The 27,169-nt window shown below is 41.4% G+C and overlaps 1 protein-coding gene across 1 annotated transcript in view; it reads right to left on the bottom strand.

The window, feature by feature from the left end:
* LOC119479659 (protoheme IX farnesyltransferase, mitochondrial) overlaps positions 1-27,169 on the bottom strand; it is a 41,414-nt gene that overhangs the window by 6,139 nt on the left and 8,106 nt on the right. Inside the window, exon 5 of the mRNA XM_037755488.1 lies at positions 1,916-1,986. Within this exon, the coding sequence (XP_037611416.1) occupies positions 1,916-1,986 (71 nt within the window). The remainder of the gene's footprint in view (positions 1-1,915; positions 1,987-27,169) is intronic.

Below are 27,169 nucleotides of genomic sequence, written 5' to 3'. Positions count from 1 at the left end.
GTTTGACAGGAAAGTCCAACCTCCCATCTGCTCGCCATCTCCACACAAGATTGTATGTGAGAGAGAGAGAGAGAGAAGAAGGGGCGAGACAAAGAGCGAGTGATCATGTGTTTCTATGCGTCTCAGAGACAGACAGACACACACCTCCGCTCTCGTCAGGGACTGGCTAAAAGCCAGAGAGGAGAGTCTGTGTTTAGATAGCGAGAGAACATCTTCAATCACCAGCTCAACAGCACGAGAGTCCACTTCTAAACAGCATGTCAATGGAGGATTCCTGAACCTGGGATGAGATAGCTGCGGGTCAAGGTCCGGTTATAGTACTAACAGGCTGTTTTAAGTGCCTATGGTTGCTGGTATATCTCAGTAAGCATGTGGATCGGACTGTTGTCGAAGGCGTTTATGTCAGATTGTTTGCTTTTGTTCTTCCTGAATAAAAATGAGAGGACAGATAGAGGTCTTTTCCTGTGAGAGTGAAAAGCAAAGGAGGCAGTTTCCTGGCACTGACAATGGGTGAAGAGGACATGGGGTTGGTTTGTGTTTTTTTATGGTTTATGCATCAGTGAATATCTGTGTGTCTATTAAGGATGTCAGTCTCCCAGAGGGGCATGTAGAGACGGGCATACAGTCAGATTTGTAGGAGCGTGGCGATGCACGCAGTTCACTGAGCACCAATGCAGAGGTTATCTGACATCTAAGCAGTAAGGGTGTTCAGGTAAACTACACCCGTCCTTCCCAGCCTGGTACCAAGCTCGCATTACACCTGACAGGTGTACAGCAGAGGGTCGTCAGTGCTGGCATGCATTTCTGTTATTGGCAGCTACAGTTTGTGGCTGCTGTTGCTACTCTACATACACAGCTTTTTAGCACCATGACAACTCAATAACTAAAAGTGGAACAGAAGGGTGTAAATAAATAGGGATGTGTGCTCAGTGCTACTGTTTTATTTAAAAGGTACTACGAGGAAATTTTGAGTTGGTTTTGGCGGCACCTGTGGACAAAAGCGGTAGCGTTTCCGAGCACCAGAGTCCCTTTAGAAAACCTCTCATTTTACTGCAGCAGGTTTCAACAGTCTGCCCTGCGCAGTACTGTTTCTGGTTCTCCTGTGCCTCCCTTCTCTCCAGCAGGCCCAGCAATACGGCTTGGGTCTCCAGCAGCGTGGTGTCTGCGTTGGCTCCCAGCAGGGATCAGCAGAGCAGCGAGGCGAAGCTCTGCTCCTGGCCGGAGGAGGAGCCACTGAAGCCGGATCTAGGTCTGTCTGCGGTGGGCTGGTCGCTGCCAGATGCCCCGCTGGAGTCTGAGCTGAAGGAGTTTCTAATGAACCAGCATGATTTCATCTGATTTTGTGCGGAATATGACCAGGTGGCCCCGATGACAAGCATTAAGTATAACTATATAGAAATAGCCAATCTTCTCGCTGATGGTCTCGTTTACTTATGTAGGTCATGTAGAGGCATCAGTATAACATTGAAACTGTTTCCTAACCAGTTAAATGTTCCTTACAGTAACTTTAAGGTGTGGTCATTATAATATTGCCTGCACATACACATATGCATTGACATCACAAGCCTGTTAGATCATGTTTCGTCACTGGAAAAATGTCCCTCAGCAAACCTCGACAAGGATAAGGTCAGTGAGCATTGAGAACAGTAGCAGACTCTGACATTCGTCCAGTATGAATTGCACAAAAGGCAGCTCGGGAGGCTCAGTAGCTGTCATGTAGTGTTGCTGGGCTGCCTGCCTCAATACCGAGCCGAACTCCAACTCATGCTGAGCTGCTGCGTCTCTCTCCTCCTGTACACTCGACTCACTGTCTTTTTAAAAGCAATAAAAAGTGCATATGGGGTTGCTGTGCCAAATTTTTCATACCATGAGGGAAAAAAAGCTGTTTAATAGGCACAAAGACCGGAAACTGTACCTGATTTGTCCTCTGACGAGCGGGCGGTTCTTCGTGCGGTTCATGTTGGAGTCGAAGGGCACCTCAAAGTACTGTGGAGACAGAAATACAAGTGGGTTAATGCAGGAGACACACACTATATCATGAACTACTTCAGGCAGCAGTGAAAATGAATCACTTTATTTGTTAAAATGCATCTATAGTGTTGCCTAAATTCTGCTTAAGTGGGGTTTGTTTTATGTGTGGTTCTTGCACACCTCCTACACCGCAGTACAGATGTGGTTTGGTTAATTTTCGAGGTGCAAAGTTTGGGCTGAGATACAATACAGCAGACAAAGATTTATAGCGCAATCCCAAAAGGTGTGAATGGAAACAAACAGTCACTATGATGCAATTCTCTCTGATGTCGGTTGTGCTGAAGTTCACATAAATGTAAAATCAACTTGGTTAATTTATAATCATCACAGGACGTCCAACACGGCTGCCTGTGTGAGTCTTGCTATGCAACATCTGGAGAGAAACAATGTGCTTAAGGCCCGGTCATAGCAAATCACTGAACCACCCTGCACTTGGTGAGTAAATGGACTGGAGGTGGAAGGTGGAGGCAGCGAGCTGTTGGGTGGGAGGTGGCGGCGGCGGTGGTGGTGTGGGTGGGTGGGGGGTGTTCTGGGATACAACTATGTGAAAAACTACTTATACTCCTGTTTTATGATCTGCTCTGGAGGAGTATGCTTCAAAGTGCTCCCATGAGATTGGCAATGTGTGACTAAAATGCAAACACATGGGGTGCTTAAACGCAGGAACTAGCTAATCTGTGTGTGTGCAAGTGAGTATGTGTAAGCGAGCACAGGGATGTGTGCATTTGCTTGCCTGCATAAGAGCCTTTGACTAATGAAGAAAACAGATAAAGCACTTAAGACTACGGAATATCGAGATCCATCTCCTCTGATATATGGCTCACATAAAATATCTAATAAACAGATAATCCACTTTTCTCTTCTCTAACCCTAGTTCCTAGATTTACCGCACTCGTGACATCGGAAAAAAGCCACCATATTATTAAAAAACTCCTGGTGGAAACAATTGCGTTTCATTTCATATAGATTTTTATTTTAGAAGAACATTAAGGAGAGCGCTGCACCATTAAGGTCTGATGCACAAGATATCTCACAACACTCAAATGAGACTTGGAGTTGAGATCCAGATACAAATCAGCAACGGAAAGATCAAACATGTCTGATAACAATTTGACCTTCCTAGATGAGGAGAAAGACCGATCTTCTCAGAGCCGGTGGTCAACAATACTTCAAAATGACTGCCGATATCCAACCCGGAATCTCTATTTCAACTGTTGGGTCATTGCATTACATTTTAAGGCAAGTGTTTCACACCAAGCATGGATTTTTGCCAACATTTTTTCGAGACAATTAATAAAAAAATGATTTTGAGGGTTCTTATGAATGCTTGCACACATCTGCGGAACATTCGTGCGGGAAAAAATATTCAGACGGGCCTCAATTTTAGCTGATTTCCACCTGCGGAAGTATATGTTTTACTAATGAACTCCTTTGTTCCAACTCTTTGCCATCATTATGCATAATAATTATCCATGTGCTTCTGTTTGTTGAATGGAGAGTGTGTATTTTTGGCACGATGGGCATTTGTTTTTGGACACGACTATCTCAACAACCAGCTTGAGATCGCCCAGCAACTGGGATACGATGAAGATGGTAATGTAGCTGATATGCACCTGCTAATGTTATATGTTGGTCACGGAACAAGGCTAGCTACAACAGCTAACGTTAGCTTTAAATTGGGGTTTGATTCGTTTATGTATTGTGTAGTTAAGTTAGCATAGTAGACATTCTCGGTCTGGATAGGTTGTGTGGAGCAACGTGGATAATTCACACCGGACTCAATGTGCATTAGTTGTCAACATGGAAAATTTGCACGCGGATTTTCCGTATTCTCACATCACATTTTTGCATTGGACTGGTGAGAAACGTCATTTACCCTGGTTTGCATGAGCCAATAGTGAGTCTCCTCAGGATTCCTGGCAAGCAATTGATCACAGTGACCTGGTACAGCTACCGCATAGTCATAGGTGAAGTTATGCTACTATTTTGTACCATTTTCAATACAAAATTAGCCTCCGTATCGAGAGAAACAGAGCCTTTGATGGTCGAGTCTACAACAGTTGGACAAGTAGGTAAATATATCTCCATATTTGGCTCCAGTTACTGCTGAAATTGCAGAGGCACTAAAACCCTTCGAGCACCCAAAGACATTAAAATTAGCGGTTATAATATAAGTATATACGTATATAATATATAATAAGCTCTCTCCATACGCTCCAAAGAAAACCTCCTGCTTCCCCTTTTTCCGTCTTTGGTTCAGTTGTAGTGGAGCACCACCTAGCTGGGTCTGACTGGACTGGGCCAAGCTAATGGACAGCTGTGTATGCGGCTGTGGGACCCCAAGGCCCGGGCTGAGGTGTTAATTCTATTTCCTGGGTCAGGAAATGCGTCAGGAGGTCAGGGGCCGCATGAGAGAGAAATGCACTTTGTGGCCAGGCCAGAGCAGAGCGGTGCTGAACCAGGCCTCGGGCAGGCCCGGGGCCAAGCTCGCTGCAACACTGCTCACATAAAAAAAGGATCCACTTAGTTTCCAATAACATCATCCCACATGTAAAAATAAAAAAGACCCCAATACTCTGTGCATAGCAGTGCTCTGTGCCCCAAAGGCATATAAGACACCTGTACAGTATATAAGAGTGAGAAAAGTATCTCAAAACCCAAGATCTACAGCGTAGCCTTTGTTTGGATGAACCTGCCGTGCGTGTTTGCGGATGATTTCATGTGAATGTCAAAATCACCCCACTGCGTGCGCTGTTGTCATTTCACAGTTTGTCCAGTTCTGCTCTCGTTCCTCCCTCTCTGCCTTTTAAGTCAGAGTGCCTCATCTGGTTCGCATCAGTGGCCCTCTCAGCCCATGTCATTATTTCCGCCCAATGCTGCCATGTGTTACAGTGAGTGAGGGCATTAAAATAATTGGGCCATTTGTGTTTTTGTGTGAGCACGTGTGTTGCTAACAGGTAGGTCTAAAAGTTTGGTGCATCAGTTTAAAATTGACACGTCTTCACCTGCTTTGAGTCGAGGTAACTTGACTGTGTAATTAGCTGGAATAACATTCAGTGGTTATAGCGTTTAATCTCAAGTAAAGCTCTTCTGACCAGTGTAAATTTACAGCACCATTTCTAAATGCTAATAAGCCTTTAATCAATTGTTATAAAAATTATGCTTACTCCCAAAATACTGTTACTATTTAGACCAATGGTTCCCATTGTTGTAACTTTTTTGGGGGTGATGTCAGCGGGGGGCTCAGCTTTTCTTAAATACAAGTAATGGGGGGCTTCAAGGAAAATAGGTTGGGAACCACTGATTTAGAGGCCAATAAATATATTATTTACAATCTGTCAAGGCCTTAAGTTTTTTTTTTATTAATAAATACAATTGTATTAAATAAAAAGTAACAACTCTTAATATCAGGGTAATTATGTTGTTTTACTTTGTCTTATCACAGACGAAAATATCTTAATTAGTAAGGACAGCTACTTTTTTGAAGCACACATTATTTTATATCTATTTATTTTATTGATTCAGTCCTCACTATCAAGCACATGGTGCTCCTTTTAATGTAGCTTCTATTGTGTATTGTAGTTTTATGTTTATATGTTTTAATCAGTCATGTCTGGATGTGATATGTTGTGTACACACATTTTGCACATGCAAACCAAAGACAAGTGTCTGCCTTTTGCACACAAAAGGTAAACAAAGTATTTTCCTATTTTATTTCTATTCTATTCTATTCTATTCATAGGCCTACAATCAATTATTAAAGTAATATAAATGTTTTTTTAAATAATATTTTGTATTGTGTTCTGTAGCATTTTGGAATAATATCTGGCATTGGGCTTGTTGTGGCAGGAAAGTCTGGACATGATTTCCTCTCTTCATTTCCAGCATGAACAACAATGTTCAAATTCAGTTTTCATTGTGATGATGTGCACAATGCCTCTGGCAAACAGACATTGGTTTGTTTGTTTTTAACCCAATGTGTCTCTCTGATCGCTCACCAACACACCATGACACATCTGATTGAAACTGCCGGCTACTGTTTATTTTGTGAACTCTACAGCCCACTCATAATTCACTCTGTGACAATGCTGAGCAGTGGAGTATCACGGTGGCGTACCTTCATCTACAGAGAGGCAGCAAGGAGGCTGAACCGGAAGTTAAGGAGAGCCTGGCTGCTGCTATCAATTATGAGCACAAACACATACACACACGCACACACAAAACCCATAACTGTAGGGACAATTATCTGCCAGATGAGGACGGAAAACAGGCGAGACCAAAGTGAGACGCAAAGGAGAGGGGGTGTGCCGTCGCCAGATCCTCCGAGCTAGCAAAGACAGAACGTGATCCATCGACTATTGTGGATCCAATGAGTCCAACTGTATTCATGTGTAATGATGTTAGTCCCCATAGCAGCCATTTCACATAGACTTTGTTTACTCAGATTTTATACATATGGTGTGTTCTTTGTACTATGACAGTTTTCCTAAAATAAATTGAAATAAATGCAACATATTGAACCATTGATACGCATCGTATCGCCAGATTCTTGCCAATACACAGCCCTAATAAATATTAAGGAGAATGAACAAGACTAAAAATCGGACAACCTTATGATTTGATTGTGCACCAGTTACTCCTTGTGCTCCCCATGTATGAAGGAAGGGTTGCTTTACCAACCCCACGCCTCCTATCTGCCGGCAAAAACAGCAATCGGAAGTGCAGTGAAGGTCGGAGACGAGTGATACAGTAACTACACGTTTACTGTGTTTACTCGAGAGTGTGCCTAAACACAGGCACAAGAACACACACAGCTGAGCAGCTGTGTGGCTTTGGCTCACAGGAACATCAGCTGGCCTAAACAGTGCGTCTCTATCGAGAGAAACCCAGGTGCACAGCGGGCTAAACTCAACAATAAGACCAAGTCATCACTTGTCAGAATGTCACCTGTTTGCACACTGGAGTTGAATGGCAGACTCAAACATCCACGGAGGCGGCGGCGGGAGGGGGTGAGGGTGGTGCTGCGCTGCACGCGAGCCAAGTCTGCTTAAAACAGCACGAGAGCTCTCAAAGCCCCCTTGAACGCCAACTGTGAACTGTCTCTGATCAGCCACTTGACAAACAAGCAGCCAAAGATTTACATAGATTAAGCTTTCCTCAGAAGTCAATTCAATGGTTCTGGCAGACATTCACAACGGTTTGAAGTCAAATGAAAGAGATGGAACAAAACAGACGAGGCATGCAACCTGACTAGTCACAACACAAAAATGCTGGAATGGCAGATTAAGGTTATTTCAAGGTGTTTTTTACGGTAGAAGCGGGACTGCTCTGTTCTGTCACAGAAAAGCTACTGATGTCTCTTGAGTCAAATGAATAGTCCTGGAGCTATGTGAGCAATGCTGTGTTTTTACACTGCTTCCCTGAAGAACCTGTTAAACACTTCCAAAGTACTTATTAAACTGTTAGCAAGAACCTGCGTGCGTGTCAGTGTGGAGTTATGAAGCAGGGGGAAAAAAGTCAGAAAATATAGAAGACAAAGCAGGAAGATGAAAGAGGGGAGCTGTCACTGAGGAACAGTGTGCATTGTAATTAGGGATGGGATGGGTGGTGGTTTACAACTAGGGATGCAACTAATGGTAATTTTCACTGTCAAATAATCTGTTATTTTCTCGATTAATCGAATAGTTGTTTGGTCTATAAAATGTCAGAAAATGGTGAAAAATTATGATCAGTGCCCAAGATGACGTCCTCAAATGTCTTGTTTTGTCCACAACTTAAAGATATTCAGTTCACTGTCATAGAGGAGGAAAGAAACCAGAAAATATTTACATTTAAGAAGTTGGAATCAGAATTAAAACGTTTTTTCTTGAAAAATTACTTAAACCAATTAATGGATTATCAAAATGGTTGGCGATTAGTTAAATAGTGGACAACTGTTGATTAATCGTTCGGCTCAAGCAGGTACAGAATGGATTTTAATTGTCACATTACATAAAATGCATCATGCATCTGCATGTTAACCTGTGCAACTAATAGTGTAGGCTTCCCTTTAGGAAGTCAATTAGTCAACTAATGGGTAATTTTGATCTTGTTGACTAAGATTTCTTTAATCGATTAGTCATTTTTTATGCTTTTTTCGTGGTGAATGACTTATTTCTAAGAAACCTATGAGCACATCTCTGGTAAACACAAGATTTAAAGTGGTGCTTTTGTGTGATTCTTTGTGAAGAAACTCAGATCTGTCAATTAAATCAACTCATCGATTAGTCCAGTGGTTTTCAAAGTTCTACAGCATCCTCAGCAAAAATGGGAATAATTTATTTTCACTATAAATCCATCCATAAGTAATATAATGTCAGACTGTATGCCTATTTGTGTCATGGATTTAAAACACTTTCTGTAATAAAACATCTAAAAGCAAAAATCATATCAGATAGGGAGACCCTGGAACAAAATCTTGGGGGTCTCTGGTCTAATTTGTGTCAGTTTGGGAACCACTGGATTAGTCGACAAAATCGTATGAGCGTCAGTCGACTAACAATTTATTCTGTCAAGGACAGCCCTACTTCCCTTTTATACTAAAAGCATGAAGATGAAATGATGCAAAACGATCATGAAATCATCCAGAAGTTGCACACGGTCTGATTGTAAAAAAGTCTGAATATAAAATACCTCCATACAGAAATACAACTAGAAACTGGAGTTTGGCAATAAAGTGTTTATAAAAAGAGCGCCGAGGACATCTCCATCACTTCATTGCTGTCACTGAGAAAACCGTAATATTTAGTTCACACTATCTGCAGCGGAGGTGAGAGATAAAAACAGGAGACATGTGTCTGTGTCTGGAATGCTGCATACGGACAGCTGGCAGATGTTTCTGGGGCTCCTCGCCCTCTGCGATCCTTTGATGTGATGAAATGATAGGAGATCGGCTGGTGTGATTAGACATGAAAAGATCAAATTGTTTGCGCTGTTCAATTCACGAGAGAAGAAATCACATAACCATATGAGTCAGACATCTTCTCACAACTGAATAATCACACTTCTATATATCAGAACTGCTGCTATGCATTAATGTCTCCTTTCGTTCTTCCTAGAGCCTGCAGTACTCCGTCTGGCCAAAGAGTGGATCAAGTCTCCCTTCCAGCCGAGTGCTGAACCCTCACCTCTTCTCCCTCTCTATACAGCGGTCTGTGTGGAGCTGTTGGCAGCAGTCCAGCTGGCACAGCCTCTCTCTTGATTGATGGCCTGAGTGTGGGACAGTGAAGTGCTAAACTGTCCTTATGTTAATCAGCCAATTAATGCCGAGCAGAGCCACATTGCCTTTGCCCTAATCAGTCCCTTCGCCTGTGAAGATACGGTCAGGATCTGGGAAAGCTTGCTGCAGAGCAGCGGCATGCTGTACTCGCACTGCCTGGGCTACGAAAAGAGGGAAGGAGTGGTGGAGCAAAAAGAGGATGAAGCTTGAAACAGAGACATTGCTAAAAGTAGAGGATTATTCTTACATGCTGATTTCTTCTAATCCATGTGATCAAAAGGAGGCTTTGACAGCTCCTGCTCTGCGCCTCCACAAACAACATAAAAAAAGTTTTTGTGTGTAACGAAAAAGATATGAGAGTGTTATTTCTGTTCTGTGTAGAAGACCGCCTTAAGCTGATAACGCAGGAGGCCTGGGGGAATATTTTCCTTGTGTTTAGAAATCATGCCGTGTGTCAGATCCAGTGGGCTACCTCCAGGTCTGAGAAGTGAAGCCAATGCAGAAGTGCCTTAAACTTGCATTCTCTCTAACAGCCAGCAGGGGGCGACTCCTCTGGTTGCAAAAAGAAGTCTGATTGTATAGAAGTCTATGAGAAAATGAGCCTACTTCTAACTTCATTCATGACCTCAGTAAACATTGTAAACATGAGTTTATGGTCTCAATCACTAGTTTCAAGTCTTCTTCAATACAGCATGATGTTCATTTAGTAAATTATGGTCCCATTTAGAGTCAAATAGACCTTAAAGCAGGGGATGCTTTAGGGCGTGGCTACCTTGTGATTGACAGGTCGCTACCACGGCGTTGTCCGGTCTGGCAGTTGTCTGTGTTTCGTCTTACAACTTTAACCCTTTCAGTGTGTTTTCAGTTCATGAGAGTTCATTGTAAAATATTTGGTCGCCTAAAAATGTCTTATTCAGAGCTTGGTTGTACTTAGCTTCGCCCTCTTATGTCACTTCTGGTTCCGAAAAAACCATGAACCACTGGAAAACTGGGCTACTTACTATATGATGAATCGGATCATATCACCATTTTCATCATTAATGACGACCAGGCAACAGCGTCTCCTAGTGTGAGGGAGGATTCTGATTAAAAGCTTAACTCCTGGTAGATGGCAGCAAATCTTTAAGATCAAGAAACCCTCTCTAACATAGAGATTTTTCATTACAGTGTATGTTTGTTTAAAGTCACAGAAAGTGCACCTACCACGTATGACCCCAGGCCTTAATTCATTAATTTGCCACTTTAGTCAAAATATACGTCACACCAGAAGAATCTTTGGACTTGGAGCCAAATCTTTCAGTGAAATGGGGTTTCAGTATTAATCTTCATTTGTAGAAAGCGGTTTGGTATCATTTGCCACTGTACTAGATACCGGGCCTTGCAGGCTGGCACATACATTTCCACTCCACTGTAAATATACCAACTGTGCAAACAAGACAAATTCCTTTGTTGGAGTGCCGGCGAGCCATATCTCTAGTCTGAGCCTGATAAGTTAACCGTCTTACTAATGAGGGCCTTTCACTCCAGTTCCTGATTACAGTTAACTTTGTGCACACTTGACTGCTTTCCATTCAGCCTCACATACTGTGGGAAAACAGTAAGGTCAATACATAGAACTAGGCTCTGTGTGTGTGTGTGGTCATTTGTTTAAAGAGAAATAAACAGTCTTTTCCGCCATCAGCGGGCATTTGCAAATAACTGAGGGTGTGACTGACATGACATACAGTTTGAAAGGCTCTCAACAGTTTGGGTGCAGTTGAGAAAGAGGCATGTGCATGACCGTGTGTATGTTTGAGAGAATGCGAGTGTTTAGATTTTTCGTCTGCAGCTGCGTCCGACCACAAGGAGACTGGAACGGGTGTGAATGTGTGTGTGTCGGCTTTAATGCTGCTCCGATACGGACGGTCCCGGAGATCTGGAAGAAACGCACCCCTTGGAAATTAGCTAAGCGATAAGGTGCGGACACATATGAAGGCCCTCACTGTTCTCTCGAACATGACAGCAGCCATCAGCACCTCTGGCAGATTTGTATTTGCGGCAGTGACCCCACGGCAAAATCCAGCCCTTCATCTAGACGGGCTCATTCAACAAGCCTTTCAAATCAAAATGATGAGGACCGCAGAAGAAGACACATAGCGAGGTCTAGTTCTCTGTGTTTTCCCCACTCATCCACAGCATTACCTTTTAAGGACATCAAATTTAAATTCTGCATGAAGGTCAACAACCTATTCATAAAACAAGTCGACTTGGCAGAAAAAAAACTTTCAATAAGCCACAGTGTTAGGAATACCACAAGATGCCTGTCATGACACGCACTCTAAAGAGTAGGGTTGTAATGGGTCGGTACATTTCCAGTAATTTTAAGGACATTTTCTACAAGAAAGTTAAACTTGGGAATTTTGGAATTTCTTTTCTCACAATCTCGACATAAAAATGTTACCTTTTAATAGTGAATTTATTATATAATCTGACATTAAGGAAGCCCATAGAGAGGATATGGAGGCTCGAGAGGAAAAAGATTTTTTGGAGAGAAGCAATTATTTTGGAGGGGGGTCATGAGGTCAATGTTAAATGCGTCAACTAATTTAATTAAAGTCCAACAAAACTAAATTGTTGATTTTTCTTTTGTATTAGAAGGGTTTACACTTACTGTATGTCTGGTTATGATATGGTAAAAGGTTTGTTTCTATCTGCATAAATAACCGCCACATTTCCATTTTATTACTGTTACTGTTAGTTCATGTTTCCACCTTGAATATTGAGTTTTACAACCCTAGTAAAGAGCGAATCAGCCAGCTGTGATTTTTAATTTCTAACAGGAAATTCATTTACTTGTAGTTACTCACAACTTGAGACAAGACAACAGGTGTTTTGGCAAAAAAACAAAAACAAATGCACACCAAACAGATGATCCATCTGATTCCACCCTCTCTTTTTCTTTTGCCATACTGAAGTAAAACAAAACTGATTATGCCGTTTCTGTTAGTTATTTTATCTCTGGCTTGTGGTAAGCACTCTGGCATGATGGGACATGAGTCACAGCTCTCATACTGGTCTCATACATCCTGTAAATCCAACAAAGTGAACACAAAGTGACACAGACTTTACATTGTTCAATCAGCATCTTTGTTCTCCCTCCCTTTCTCCTCGCCAGCATGTTCTGTAAACTAGACGTCTGATAACACACATGCAGCTCAGGTTGGTGCCGTGCACAACAGTCTGGCTCAGGGACAAGGCCAGGGAAAGACTATTGTATTCTCCCTATAATGTGAATGTGACAGTAGATTTGCAGGTTTTGTCTTTGCAGTGAAGTAAAACTAATAAACTGAATCCCATCCTACAAAACTTCACAACCACCTCCTTCTTGATCCAAATAGGAAAAGACAAAGAGAGCACATGGTTACTATCAAGGTTCTGCAGGGGGTGCACTCTTCAACCATCACATTGGGCTGGTGTTAAATAAAAGACGTTACATCTCTGATTATAAACTACAAAGAGCTGTGGTTTTTCAGCACATAAACTCAGTTTAATGCAGCCTCCCCCAGTGTGCTAACCTCTTTCTTTATAGTTTCACGTTTGAGTGACAGGAAACAGAATGAGGAAAAGATTGAACTATGTTTTATACGGAGGTGGAACATTTGCTGATACACTCAACGCAAGGGCACAGACAGTAAACAGTGGCAAAAAGCAGCAGGATGTAAATAATTTATCCATGAGTTTCAATCTTGTTTGCCGGAGCAAATGGGAGGAGACTGTGTGAACTGGGTAACAAAGTTCCTGTCAGAGTCTGTCCTCCTCCTCTGCCAGAGCTTTAACCCCCGCGAGACCCATCCTTCTTCCTGCCATATTCTCTGTATCCCCTCCGCCTCTCTCACTATCCCCTCAAGTGGAAAGGCAACCAGTTAGCTTCTCAACGGGTTCTGGGAGTGAGCTGTCAACCATCTGTCCTGTGAATGTAACAGGAATTCTTCCTGTCAGGATGTGGCGTGACACAGCTTCCAGTGTGTCTGAATGGGGAAGAGTAAGTGCTGGCACGGTTCCTCGGGGGTGAGTCGCAACAATGGTCACAAACATGAGACACTATTTTAGTCTAGATTATTGACAGACAACTGGAACACAATGGTGAAATCTTCCAAATAAATATCTGAAAATGTCATTTTACTGGTCTATTTAGATAAAAAAAAATAACTTACATGGCTACGGGATAATAGAGGTGGGGGGAAATAAAAATCGATTCATGTAAGAATCGAGATTCTTATCTTCTAAAATTCTGAATGGATTAACAACTTCCAAAAATCAATAAAAAAAATGTTCTAGAAAAAGTACCTAGATATTCTTACTGATGGACAGTAATCCTTCCCACTAGGGCTGTCAACGAATGCTCTGACTAAATACATCCATATTTACATACTGTATATAATACAATATTCTCTATATATAACAAGTAGACATTCAAATATGAAAATTAATATTCGATTGTGAAAAAAAGCAGCACTACCGCGGCTGTCTGCCTTGCGCACACTGAATGCACCGCATGACGGAAGTCACACAACGGCATTCGTCAAAAAAAAAACACGAACGCTGTTCAGCTATAAGCCATCATCAACGCTACTTATGGTTTATAGCTGAAACACGTTCGTATTTTTGCCCAGAATAAATTAAGAAAGACCCTTTGTCTGTGAGTGCCGGTGATTTGTTCCTGTTCTTACTACTACCTGGCACCCGATACTGTTCAAAAGTTGGACACATGCTCGCTGCTACTTTCTATTTTGACACTGAGTTGTAACAGCAAGCGTTACGTTACGTCACGTAAACAAACCACGTTCCTATCAGCCGTGCGTTCGAGATCAGACTGGAGAAGTTGCCACTTGAAAGATGGGTGAGTAGTACTTGCTATCTTTCGATGGTTGTACATTTTAAACAGAAAGTGACAGGAATAAATAGAAATAGGGCGTCTGACATAAGTTAAGCTCAAAACTGTGCAATGCTGCGTCGCTCACAGACAAAATCACACAAAATACCTGTTTTACATTGTTATTTTGTGTATAATTCATTATTTTATCAATGTAACGGACAGCATTTCTTATTTTTTGTATAACTTGAAGTTGTTAATCTTGAAGTCATTGAGAAATACTAAAACTTTTTAGTACAAAGTGTTTATTTGTTTAGTAGGAGTAAATGTTAACTTTTGCCTTTGCGTGTTAAGATTATTGCAATCAGTCGATATAACTTTTTCAAATATAAAAACTCTATAATCTTATACACACATTACTCTGCCATAATTTGCCACATCACCTTTATTAGTGCACAGCGGACTGGAATAGATCCTAAAATTAGCACCTGGATGTCTGAAAGTTAAAGACATCTTGTCCGTATCATATCATTTGCTTCTGGAGAGCAACATTTTATCTGCCTCCTTAAAGCTGCTGTTAAAAGATATATTTCCATCTCTACTTTACAGCACACTGACTGTATAAAGGATGGAACAAAGTCTTCAACACAGACAGATATTTCAAAGTGGTAAAGTGCCATTAAAAAGAGTTGGCTGGTGAAATCGGAGCCACGATTCCCCGACCCACCCTGTCTCTTCATGAGCAATTACTGCAAGAGAAGCATACAGATAAAAGGTCTACAGCACAGGACCTAGTACCACTTCTAATGCACAGACAGCGGAAATGTTTAATCCCCAGGATCTGGGTAACTGTAACAAAGACTTTCAAAGTAACACACACACATGTATGGGTATAACCACTCATGGACCCTGATGTCTATCATTCTCAGACTGATTACAGTTGTGTGGGTGTAAAATGAATGGGGACACAGCAGTGGTTACTTCCTTCTACTTGAATAATGACTGTACCGTGACATTAATGGTGTTCAGAGTAAAACACGTGTTGTGTTTCAAGGTCTTTTTTTTTTTTTTTTTTTGTTCGTGGCTGTTATGTTGGAGGCATGTGGGCAGGCAGATAATGCCATAGAGGATGAGTGCAGCATGAGTCTTCGCTGAATTGGACCTGAATGATTATAAAAGGTCTCCTTTATCACATGGCAAAATGTGCTCATAATGCTGTTGTAGACACAACTTTGAGGGATGTATAAAACAACACAGCCTTAATGACAGAGCACCCAGACTTAAGTTATACAGCCACACTTACAATAGACACGTCACTTTTGTTTGTGGGCTGACAATGCAGCAATGTTTCTAAAAGCTGGCTTACAGGTGAGCCTCGGCAATGAGAGAAAACAGTAATTAAGACGTACAGCACGGAGGGGTAAAGTAATGTTATGCTGTAGACATAAACAAAGAAAGAAAAAGAGTGTTGTTTTACAATCCTTATGTAATCCCCAGGTGGGGTTAGGAATAAAGCAAAAAGTACAGCGTCATATAGAGAGTAGAGAGAGATACTGTAGGTACAGTTATGTTCAAGTTGCTGCACACACCCAGAGACACACACTTTAGTCTGTCTTGTGAACGGTAATCAACACATGACAGAGTCTGACAGACTGCCGTGTCATCATATAGCTGAAGATCCTTTTAACTATGTGCGGTGTCTCCTGTGACACAGAGACAGACGAGTGTCCACACCCGACCAAGCCAAGCAGGAAGACTAACTCAGGTGAGACAGGAATGGCTGGCGGAGGAGAACAGGTGGACCGACATGCTGACAGAGTAATGCTACACTGAGGCACAGACACAAAGGCAGCGTCCGAAACCTTTTGTGCTCTGTAGGGGTGGGAAAAAAAATTTGATTCACGTATGTATCGCAAGTTTTTTTTACAATTTTGAAATAGATTTTTTAATACCAGAATCAATATATTTGTTTCATTTGAGTCTATGTGTACGTAGAAGGAAGTTACCGCTTTTATTGTTGTAGTCTGAGTAACGTGGCGTCATATCCGTTCCGTATCCGTCAACCAAAACAAACCGGAGCCGGCCGCAACAACGAAGTACAAAACAGTGGAGGTTCCGTGTGGATACGACCCGCACCCTCACATATTAAATCCAAAGTGGTAAACACTACACATACAATAAAGTATGGAAACACTTTGGGTTTCACACATTGCCATGAAAAGCAGAGCTAGACATCACGGCTAAAGCTGCATGCTAACTCCGTCATGGACAGGAAATGTTATCGTATTGCGGTAACGTGCGGTCAAGTCAGCCTTCACTCTCATCTCCGTGGTCAAATCGTCTGATGCTACAACTGTAGAGCACCTATATACTGACATTTATGTTAAATGCATTCAAATGGCGAAAATGATTAGATTTAGAGTGACAAAAGCTGGTTTAATTGAAATGGCGTATGCAAAAGTAATCGACAGAAGTAAAGCACGTCATAAACTCAGACTGAGGGTCAGAAACCTTTCACTTTTCTCGTTAGTTTGATGTTCAGTTTCAGATTTATATATGTACTTAAGTATTTATTACCATCACTTAGAGGTCAGTTAGTTATATAGTTTGTAATGAAGATTGTTCATTTCTGACAATGTCAAATTCTTATCGTCGGGGTATCGTACAATTAATTGTCGGCTTTTTCCTGCTTCAAACTATCGTTACTATATCGGCCTTTAAAAATCCACTAACGGTCGACCTTTAGCCACGAGTGCACCAAATTTAGTTCAATTTAACCTCTTTTCTACAACTTCACAATGTCTAATCACTCACTATTTCAAGTAGCTAGTGATGAAAACTGTTATCTGTGTAACCTGACTGATAAATTAACAGATTATTTTAAAAACTGGACTGATATTTATCACACAAAAAAAACTATTAATGTTGGGAAACAGGGTCCAGTGAAAAGGGAGGAAGCAGCCTTTTCACTGCCTCATTTCAGATACGTCCAATGCTGAGATTAGAGACTGTTTTAATGAAACAGTGTGCAGTTTGCTTTATCTAATCACCTGAGGTGCACCCATAACATACACAGTGAAACACACCTCTATCCTGTATGCATATGCATTTAAGGGAAGATAACAGGAGGAAATACAGAATGGCTGAGTATACATCTTACTGGATTTACTGAGGTTCACCTCTAAAAAGTATCAGCAGATTTGTGTATTAAGAGAAAGTTTTGAGAGGGAACAGAAGTTTTTTCATGTACCTGAATCTCAACAGCAGTAGACATTGATTCAGCTCGAGTGTATAATAGAAAAGCTTTCCAAAACGTTATGTATTTTTAGAGTGTCCTCTGGCCCTATCACTGAAAAGTCTTGGCATGGATACAATAGTCCTGAGAAGAATATCTCTGCTTTTAAATGTGACTATTATGAGCAAAAGCACCAAAAATCATACAAAACACAACCTTTTTTGTATGCTAAATATCACCTGTGGCTGTTTCCAACTGTTCAGGGTACGCTGTGTGACTACATAATGAAGGACGGAAGACTTGGGTGGCACTTGAGATTCAGGAAATTCAGTCTGAATAATAGTCATTGGAGACCAGGCATTTTTAAATTTCAAGTATTAAGAGCAGAAGCTGAAAGCACGGAAACAATTTCTCAAACTACAGCGGGGAGAGAATTGACAGCGAGTCTAAATCTAAGGCACCTCATAATAATGTGATGTCTTCATAATGCTCAGGCGATAGAGAGCACTTTACAATAGTGAAACAAAAGGAGCTCTGAGGAGTTTTTCTTCAATAGAGGAGGCAAAATGTAATGCATTCATATTTAGAGAGGACCTTTACTTAAAGGGCCAGTGTGTAGGATTTAGGGGGATCTACTAGCTGTAATGGAATATAATATTCACAACTATGTTTTCATTAGTGTATAATCACCTGAAACTAAGAATCGTTGTGTTTTCGTTAGCTTAGAATGAGCCCTTCATATCTACATAGGGAGCGGGTCCTCTTGACGCAGTCCGCCATGTTGCTACAGTAGCCAGAATGAACAAACCAAACACCAAGCACTCAGCGGCTCACCTTACTGCAGTCTTGGAAAGGGAGGAGTGAGCGGAGGAGTACTTGGTTGGTTGCAATCTGCAACCATACCACTAGATGGGGCCAAATCCTACACACTGTACCTTTAAATCAGAAGGGAGACGGTGCACTGAGAGTCAGTTTCCTGTATCTTTTGCCACTGCCCCGCCTCTTTAGGAGACTAGCGGCAGGTCTTGAGTCTATCATCTCCAATGGGAGAAATGAACACAGATTATGACCGATTCTTTTGCCCCATAGTCACCAAAGTAAATGCTGGATCCATTTTTCACAAGCCACATATCTTCTGCACATTCTGATACTAAAATGACATTTTTCAGACCAACAAATCCGGATAAAATTAACTTTGTTCGAGACCTCTCTCTGTCTCAAAAACACATTCTCACGAGATATGCAAACTAATGTTCACTAACACCCTAGCTAACGAATTTTCTTAATGCTACATATAGCTGTGTAAATATCTAATGTTAGCAAAAGAAAATATAAACACATTATGCAAATATAACCCAACCTGCTTTCATCCATCCACACAACGTTCACAACACTTCCAAACGAGGAGGGGGGATGGAGGGGAGAGGGGAACACGCCATGACTGCGCCACACCATTTCGTACCATTGGCGGAGCTTGAAATGGTTGATCTTTGTTATAGAGTATCTTTGGTTTAAATAACTGCCACTAGCAAGCTTTAAGATAACACATGCCTTTTTCAGCAAGTGGGAAAATTGAAAAATGTATTTAACCCTCTACGTGCCATTTAGAAATCAGTCAAATACTGTACAGATTGTAAAGCCCTATGAGACAAATTCGGGATTTTGGGCTAAATAAATAAACTTGACTATTAAACCTGAGATTTTGAGAATGTGAGACACACCCGAGGCTTAGGGAAAAGCCCTGGTGCATGTCGGTAACCATTTTGTTTTCCAGCAGCGATGCCCTTGCCCTAAAAGCTTCTCGGTTTGAATCAAATTAGCATTCAGTGTTGGCTCACGGGCACGCCATAAACAGGGCTGCTTTTGTTAATTATCCACGGATCTCAGCTTTACAAAGAGTGTTCCTACTTGCCTTTGGCTAAGTTACCTTCAGATAGAGAGGGTAAACTTGAGTTTAAAAGGGAAGAAATGGTAAACTGTACACAAATACAAAAACGTGATATCTTAAGTGGATGCCCTAAATACGTGTTTTTTTTCTCTGAATCAACTCAGCCTTGAAAAAAACAAACCATTTTCTAGCCGCCGTAAAACCAGAGAAACTTTGTCATGTTTTTTATTCTCTTCATTTTTTTTTTTTTATTTATCTCCTCTTTATATCTGAAAAAGGGTCTAAGATCAAAAGCTTGTGGTGTTATCAAAATAAAGTTCACATATCAGCGAGTTTAGGAACCGTCATTGTGTCCACGTGTACAATTATCTCTCCAGCAACTGAACAGAAGTAGGCAGGCCAAAAACACAGAAAGCTAAATAACTATTAAGTTTCAGCTCAGCAGAAAAGAGCATTTGTTTTTCACCTCTCTGTCACTGATTTTAATGCAATACAGTGCCACACATCAAAACACAGTATCAGCTGACTATCATTAGCATCACATAAGACAGTCATTGTTTTTTCAGTCATAACACTTTTTACTCTCTTCATGTCATAATGGGTACTTTTGAGCTGCTCAGCTAAACTAAAAACATTTGGGCTAAGGCTTGGCAATATCCAGTGATATTACATCCACTGAATAGGCATGCAAACCTCCGTCCGGCCCCCGTCTGCTAATGTTCAGCAGTTCAAGGGATTGATGAAAAGCAGAGAGAGCCACTTCTAAAACGAGCGCATCTTCAGCAACCCATTATCACTGTTTGCAAAATTCTTCAGTGTGGCACTAGTGGCAGAGGAACGGTTTGTCCTCTAGACATACAGGGGCCTCTGCACTGACTGTCTCCATTCACTGATACCTCCACAATGCATGCTGGAGGTGCTGACATGCCACTATCTGTTTCAATGGGAAAGCACGTCCACAACGGTCGAAGGAAACGGAAATCGAGACACTGACAGCACCAATACTGTTACACAATTGTATATTTCAACCTTGACAAAGGCAGTGCAGCCCAGATCCACTGCTTCCGTTCTTACCTTTCACAATAAAAGCCCTAGACATATAGTATTTGCAAGTATTTTGCATTTTCATGTCGTTTATTCATCTCGCCCCCAATGTGTAAAAATGTTTTTGCTGCATTCACATGGAATCAGGCGGACAGTAGACGGAAAACCGGATATCGTGTTAGTGGACAGGAGCAGGACGGGAAAATTAGGTGAGGCGGGCAGAGAATACCGGCGATGGTTAACGGTAGACGGCATTGCTGTCCAAAGATAAAATATTTTAACTATTTGCCGACCTCTGCGATGGGATTTACAAGCGGATGTTACGTAGTTCCCTCACACCTGAGAAAAGTGGTTTAAGTTTGCAATAGAATATTAAAAAAAAGCTGCAATTCGTAGCTACATATATTACTAGAATAATTACATAAAATAGTAGACATCAAATTTAATTAAATATATTTTATTCCTGCCTGATTCCATGTGAATGTTGCAAAATTCTGATTCAGAAATATGGTCCTAACCCGTTGACCATAAATATTCTGACTCTACTTTTAACTTGTAGAAACTACTGCCACAAGCACTAACACATAAAAGAGAAAACAAGTACATCAGTTGGAGTGTCCTAGTTGGTGAAACAACATTTACTCAGCTTGCATGAGGTCAGACGGTACCAAATGCAGCGTGAGGTGTAGAAAGGTTCATTGGTGCCAGACAGTGCTGAGGTGGGTGGTTCCTCACCCCTCTGACTCAAGTCTAAATGGTGTCTGCAGCGTGCCGTGTTGGTCACTGAAGCCCATAATCACGGTGTTTTGTGAGAAAACTAAAGGCTAATCAGGGAGGTGGAGAGGAGTGGCTCCACCTGCCCGTCAGTCAGTCAGTCATGTTCATCCCCTCGGGTCACGGCAACTCTATGGCGTCGAGGTGTGTTTTGCCCAAACAAGCTGTGGCATTGAAAGCTCAGAGAGACACTTTGCGTGTGAGTAGTAAGTGTGATCTTCAAAAAAAAAAAGATGACGACATGTTGTGGACAACTCCAATGACAAGCCATGTTTTCCTCTTCTTTTGAAGTAAGCACCCTGTATCTGTTTGTAAAGGCTGGAGCATACTGGGATCAAAGAGAGTATGTAGAACAAAAATCATGTATTTTAATTTGTATATTGAAGCAATATGTTGTATGCCTTGTTCTCGTAAGATCCCTCTAAGACACAGAAAATTAAGACTGTACCAATTGATTTGTTTTGCAATAATGCCTACTACTTTTATCCTTTATGCTAGCTAAAGTTAACCCTTTAAAAACGGACATTGTTTGCATAATCCTGTTTAAATCAACCTAAAATAAAAACCATAATAACGAGAGTATTCATTCTTTTTGCAGGAGAATTCTAAGGCTTCGGTCATTCGTGTCGTTGGTACGATGTCATTAATATGCCATTAAGTTACATTACGTGTCAAATCTATCAAAAGGCCTTTGCACTCGATCTGCTCATAAAAAATGTGCATATCTTAAAAACTAAAAATGTGCATAGTTCAAATAACTTATGGAGTGTTGGGAAATATTTTGTTCATGTTTCTACATTTAGAAATATTTTGGAACAATATGTTTTGTGTGTTAATTTAGCAACATATTTTTTTTTAATTTATGACAATTTCAATACTTTTGTCAATTATTATGGTATATATATATATATTATTTATTTTCTTATGTCTTTTAAATAACTGTACTTGAAATACTTCTTCCTATTTTTCTACTGTATGTTTCACTCTGACCCTGCGAGAAATACCTTGCTTTAGCGGTTTCCAATATCTCCCTAAATTCACTCATTAAGTTTGATAAGGCAGGTTTTATTAGCTGCATGAGATGAGCTGGTATTTTAAGGATTCACATCAGTAGGAGAGCTGTGCCACGTGAAAATCAACACTCTACAACTACTTCATTAGATTGCTGTTGTTGCCTGCCAACGCTCTGTTATAAATTAATCGCCTCTCGCTCCATGTCCATCTACTCCAGTAAGTTTATCCTGCGCCTTTAAATGTTTTAATCCCTCCACTATGATTGAAATGCATACGGACAATGTCAACAGCTACATCACAGACAGCTGGTTTTAGAAAATCTTCAACTGGATTCAACATTAATATCAGAACCAGGACTTTATCAGTGCGACTTTGGCACTGGTTTTGAATACACACTATGCTCGTGTAAAGCACAGACGTGGCCAAACTCAACACATTAAAGTGATATAAGATAATGAATACAGGTGCCGTTCAACAGTAACACTGATGCCAAATCCTTTTTAAAAGAAATGCACATTAGAAATACACAATAACTAAAAGGCACAATTGGAAACCAGCGTATCTTTGTATCTATGCCTAACTAACCCTCTGCCTGGCAACAGTGTTTGCTCCCTCAGGCATGAGCTTGGGGGTATATAATAGGTGGATTTACCCTTCATGACTCTATCAGAGGAAAGCATCTGTCTCCCATCTGAGGCTGCAAGTGATCCATTTGTACAGTTTGAAACGGATTGGCACCCCGGGGTTGACAAAGACAAAAGCCTTTAAAGAAATTAACTATTAAACGGGGCTGTCTAGTTAAATATTCATTTTAATCCAGCACCGAAAGAGAGACACACACTGTCCTTTTCGTGCCATCTTGTTGGCAATTAAAAAGGAATTTCCATTCCTTCTCCCAGGCTGAACTAACAGCTTGATGGAGACCATGAAAACAAAAAAACTCAAAACTATCAATGTCAAAGATCAGCTTGTTCTTTTGTTTTAACTAAGCTGTTGGAAAACAGGATCTTAAGAGCAGCATCTGCACGAAGGAAGGGATCTCGTTTTATGTTAAATCGCCCATTTGGCTAAGCCTCTGATGTGTTTGACCGTTAACTCTGAAAAGCACCCCACAAAAATGTACAAAACATAATCCTTTGACAGATAAAACTCTTTTGAACAGTACATAGCCAGTGGAACTAATATGACAAGCACTGATACTTTTACAACTCAATCTGTCTCAAGATACCTTTGAAGCTTTCAATGTGAGAAAAACAAATACAGTACCCCCTCAACGTAGGGCTTGTTTTGAAGGTATCCACTGCAATTCATCAACTGGACTCTGGCATGAGAATGGTGGGGGGTAATTCTCAAGCCGAATGAAAATAAATTGCACAAAAAGGATGGCAACATCATCATGCTAGAGGTATTCTATAGCACCCGTTTGAAACCGTATCTTCTGTCGCTACTTCTCAGCGGGGAACCGACACAAATCCAGCGGTGGAAGGGTTTCACTTTCTTTGAAGAGTGCAATGGATGGTGGGGTTTTAGCAGCTATGAGGTCTTGTTACAACTAATGATCCTCTCAAGAGGTACCGTGTTATGCGAGGTGCCTCAAACTACAATGAGAGGAGCCCCATCCTGGAAAATTGTTGTGGCAGCCTTGACTGTTGGGGGCACAGCAATTCTGCCGCCAACCCAGGCTGAGGTAGACTACTACCACCTACCGCGCTGCTGATGGACCATTATCTACATCTGGAGTCTGTCTAAAGCAGCCATAAAACATATCGGTGTAGTCAAGAAGGTATGCATCACTGTAGTCACAGCCAACTGTCTTGGAAGTGAATGGAGTACATCAAAAAACATTTAATTAAATTATTGTCTATAACACTGGCATATGGACACTGTCGATCTGGCAGCCCATGCAGACCGGCGCCCGTCTCCCTCCATGACGGTACAGGTTGAGCGAGCGAGGAGCCCCAGCAAAGGGGCATCGTTCATCTGATCTGCATGCGAGCTCGCGTTGCTCAATGTTTGGTCAATTTTTACCTGCGTTATCGAAATGGTATCGAATATCAATATTTTTCAAGGTATTGTATCAAAGTTAGAAATTCCAGTATTGTGACAACACCAATAAATATTACACAATTTTACTGTGCTAATGTTACTCAATTTAACCAAGTGAGACTTAAGGACTTTCATCAACACCAGCTTGCAAATTTGCATCAGTACCCTTACAGTTTCATAGATTACACTAGATAATATGATTAACATGATAAAAGAACAATAAAAATGGTAGATATAAAGATCACAACTGTGACAAGACAACAAGCCTGCAGTGTAATAGCATGAGCTTGAAATAGTATACTGTGGTATCATTAGATTCTGAGGAGCTTGACAATGCTTTTAAAGTTGAAAGCTTCCACTAGATATAGTGGCTTTATATGATGGTACTGCATTGTGCATTAAGATCAAAATGATATCTATCTAAGTGCTATCAATTTTAATTAATTTCCATTACTTTGCTGATTAAAAGCTTCTACGTGTAGCTTCAGTAATCATCTAAATCACTGTCAAAAAAAGTGCTCATTATAGAGCCTTTTTTATACGGCTTTGGTGTACTACAAAAAGTGGTTACTCAGCCGTCATGGTCCCGTCACGGTTTATATTCACAGAACCAAAGGTTATGAAATAATTTGATGTTGGTAAAATCCTAAGAAAACTATGTGTTTTTGGCTGGACCGCAGAGGACCAGCCCTACAAACACAAAAGTCTGTCACTTAATGATGAAGTTACGCGATAGGTCGGCCGAGTGTTGGAGTTCCCTCATTGGCCGTCGCTCTTTCAAAATGAAAAGGCGGGAACAGTCCTTTATGCAAATGAGCCCGTCCAGAGCAACACGTCCAGCTCACAAAACTTGGACCGTGCTGTCAAACTAGGCGATATAGTTCTAAAATGAAATGAGATCCGGCAGTGGCATCACCCGTTTCTCACTTAGACGGAATAACAGAAAGTTTCCAAGCAGGCCACCATGTTGTTTCCAGTTTGAAACGGCGAGCAGAAAACCAAGGACCAGTCAGGTGCATTTAACGATAGAGTACGGCCAGTTGAGTGGAGCAGTGCATCCCCTAGCGTCCTCGCCGGACCTGGTGGACATGTACCGCTGGATTTAACTTTACAGACATGACCGCTGACTATTTGTGTCTTGTTTTATCCTAATAAAGTCAAGAATTGCATCCTTTAAAAAGATTTTAAAAAGTAACATATTTTCTTAATGTACTGATAATTGTGTGCCTAACCTACCCCCATGTTCAGTCATGTACCCAAACACTCTAAGGGGCTGACCAAGATGCGCAAGGAAGGAGGCACGCAGGAGGGTAAATAATGCATGCCTGCACAGGACAAAAGAGAAGGGCGTAGCTTCAAGTGGTAGGAGTGGATGGGCTGGGGGCTTGTGGGGGCTCGCGTATGCGTGCCAGCCTCAGACAGCTCACCGCAGGAGAGACGCAGACACAAAAGGAAACTCACTGTCATGGTCACGAAAGCAGGAATGACACTCGGCAGCCACAAAACAAGCCAGCTTGAATTTTCATCAAAACAAACACGCGAGCTGACATGGTGTGACTTACACTATAGCCGCTGTCAAAATAGCCGAGCGGTACTTATTTGACAGTAAAAGGCCATATCGGGTCTTGTTTACACTGCTGGGGACCTCAGACTTCCCCGGGGTCTTTTAGGCTCCAGCCTGGAACTCTCATCTGACCCAATTATCCAATTAGCTGAAGTAGTGGCCAGACTGGAAGGTGATGACGGCTGGAACACCTGCGGAGGCTGAGCCTGGTGTGGGGCCCACGGGTCCTGACAACCAGACCATCCAGCACTTTTTCCACCAATGTTAGCCGGGACTTTATCCAGCAGGAACAGAAGGAACTCTGTAGTGAAACTTTGAGACGGCTGAGCTTTTTCTCTCAGAGCAGGTTCTCTACAGAGTATTACTCTTTTCAGCTGCACACAGGCTTTAAAGCTGCAGTAGGTAACTTTGCGCAAATATGACATTTGAGGCGAGAAATAGGCATTACAGTAACAGAATATTGATTCATATTTGATCAGCGCTGCCTAGTTTGACCGTTTGATCGGAGTTCACGAGTTTCGCGAGCAGTGATTGACAGCTGCTTTAGAGACTGCTCGGCTCTGATTGGTTGTTTTTGTTCGGCTGCGGTGAAAACTGCAGATGCCATTAGGATCACTAGGAGGACACAGAGGAACATGATTTTTTTCAGATTACCCGTCTCATGCACTACTGTCAGGATATAGTGACCGTTTTATAAAAATAACTTTTTATCATATTTGCACAAAGTTACCAAGCAACAAGAAATAGGTGTAAGCAAAACAAAACATGCTAAGAAAAGTTCATAATTGCCAACCCACATGAGCTACTTGAACTGGAAGCTCAAATAATTACATCCCTTTGCTGTTGGAGCTGACTGTCTTCTCTGATTGTGAGACAGACATGACAGCATCAAGTCCTCTGACTGTGGTGAGAAACCCTAGACGGTAAAATGCCATTGTTACGTGACTCCCAGTGCTTACACCCTTCCGTCAGTTTCCTAAATAGAGTAACATTTTAAAGGGAAACCACAACATTTCTGTTTGCCCTACGGGCACTTCCCAATGGGACAAAGAGCAGCCTTGGTTTTTGACAGCTCCACTGAAGGTCCGACTGCCACTTCCAAGAGCCGAAGCATTTTTCTCCCCTCTTTAGGCATTTTCCTCCTTTCTTCAAGGTAATTCAGCAGTTGTGTGGTCACATACTTGCACACTCCTCTACCTCTTTAGATGCCGAGCATTAAGGGATTAGGACCGAGCAGCGGAATCCATAGGAGGTGATCTCTCTCTGCTGCGATTTGTTTGTCAAACTTTTGTTTGACTTTTCATATAAAAAGACGTCTCGCTTTGATCACAACTAAACACAATGATTGTGAAGCACTATAGTTTCAAGATGAAAGGGAGTACGAATAAAAAAAATTTGGCATCAGATCTGAAGGTAGGATGTTTTGTGTTTGACTTTTTCTTTCTAGGATTATGAAAAACAAA

This window comes from Sebastes umbrosus, chromosome 20 (assembly GCF_015220745.1).
Source record: "Sebastes umbrosus isolate fSebUmb1 chromosome 20, fSebUmb1.pri, whole genome shotgun sequence".
Lineage (NCBI taxonomy): Eukaryota > Metazoa > Chordata > Actinopteri > Perciformes > Sebastidae > Sebastes > Sebastes umbrosus.
The sequence above is the reverse complement of the archived record's forward strand: the minus strand, read 5'-3'. Positions and strand labels throughout refer to the sequence as shown.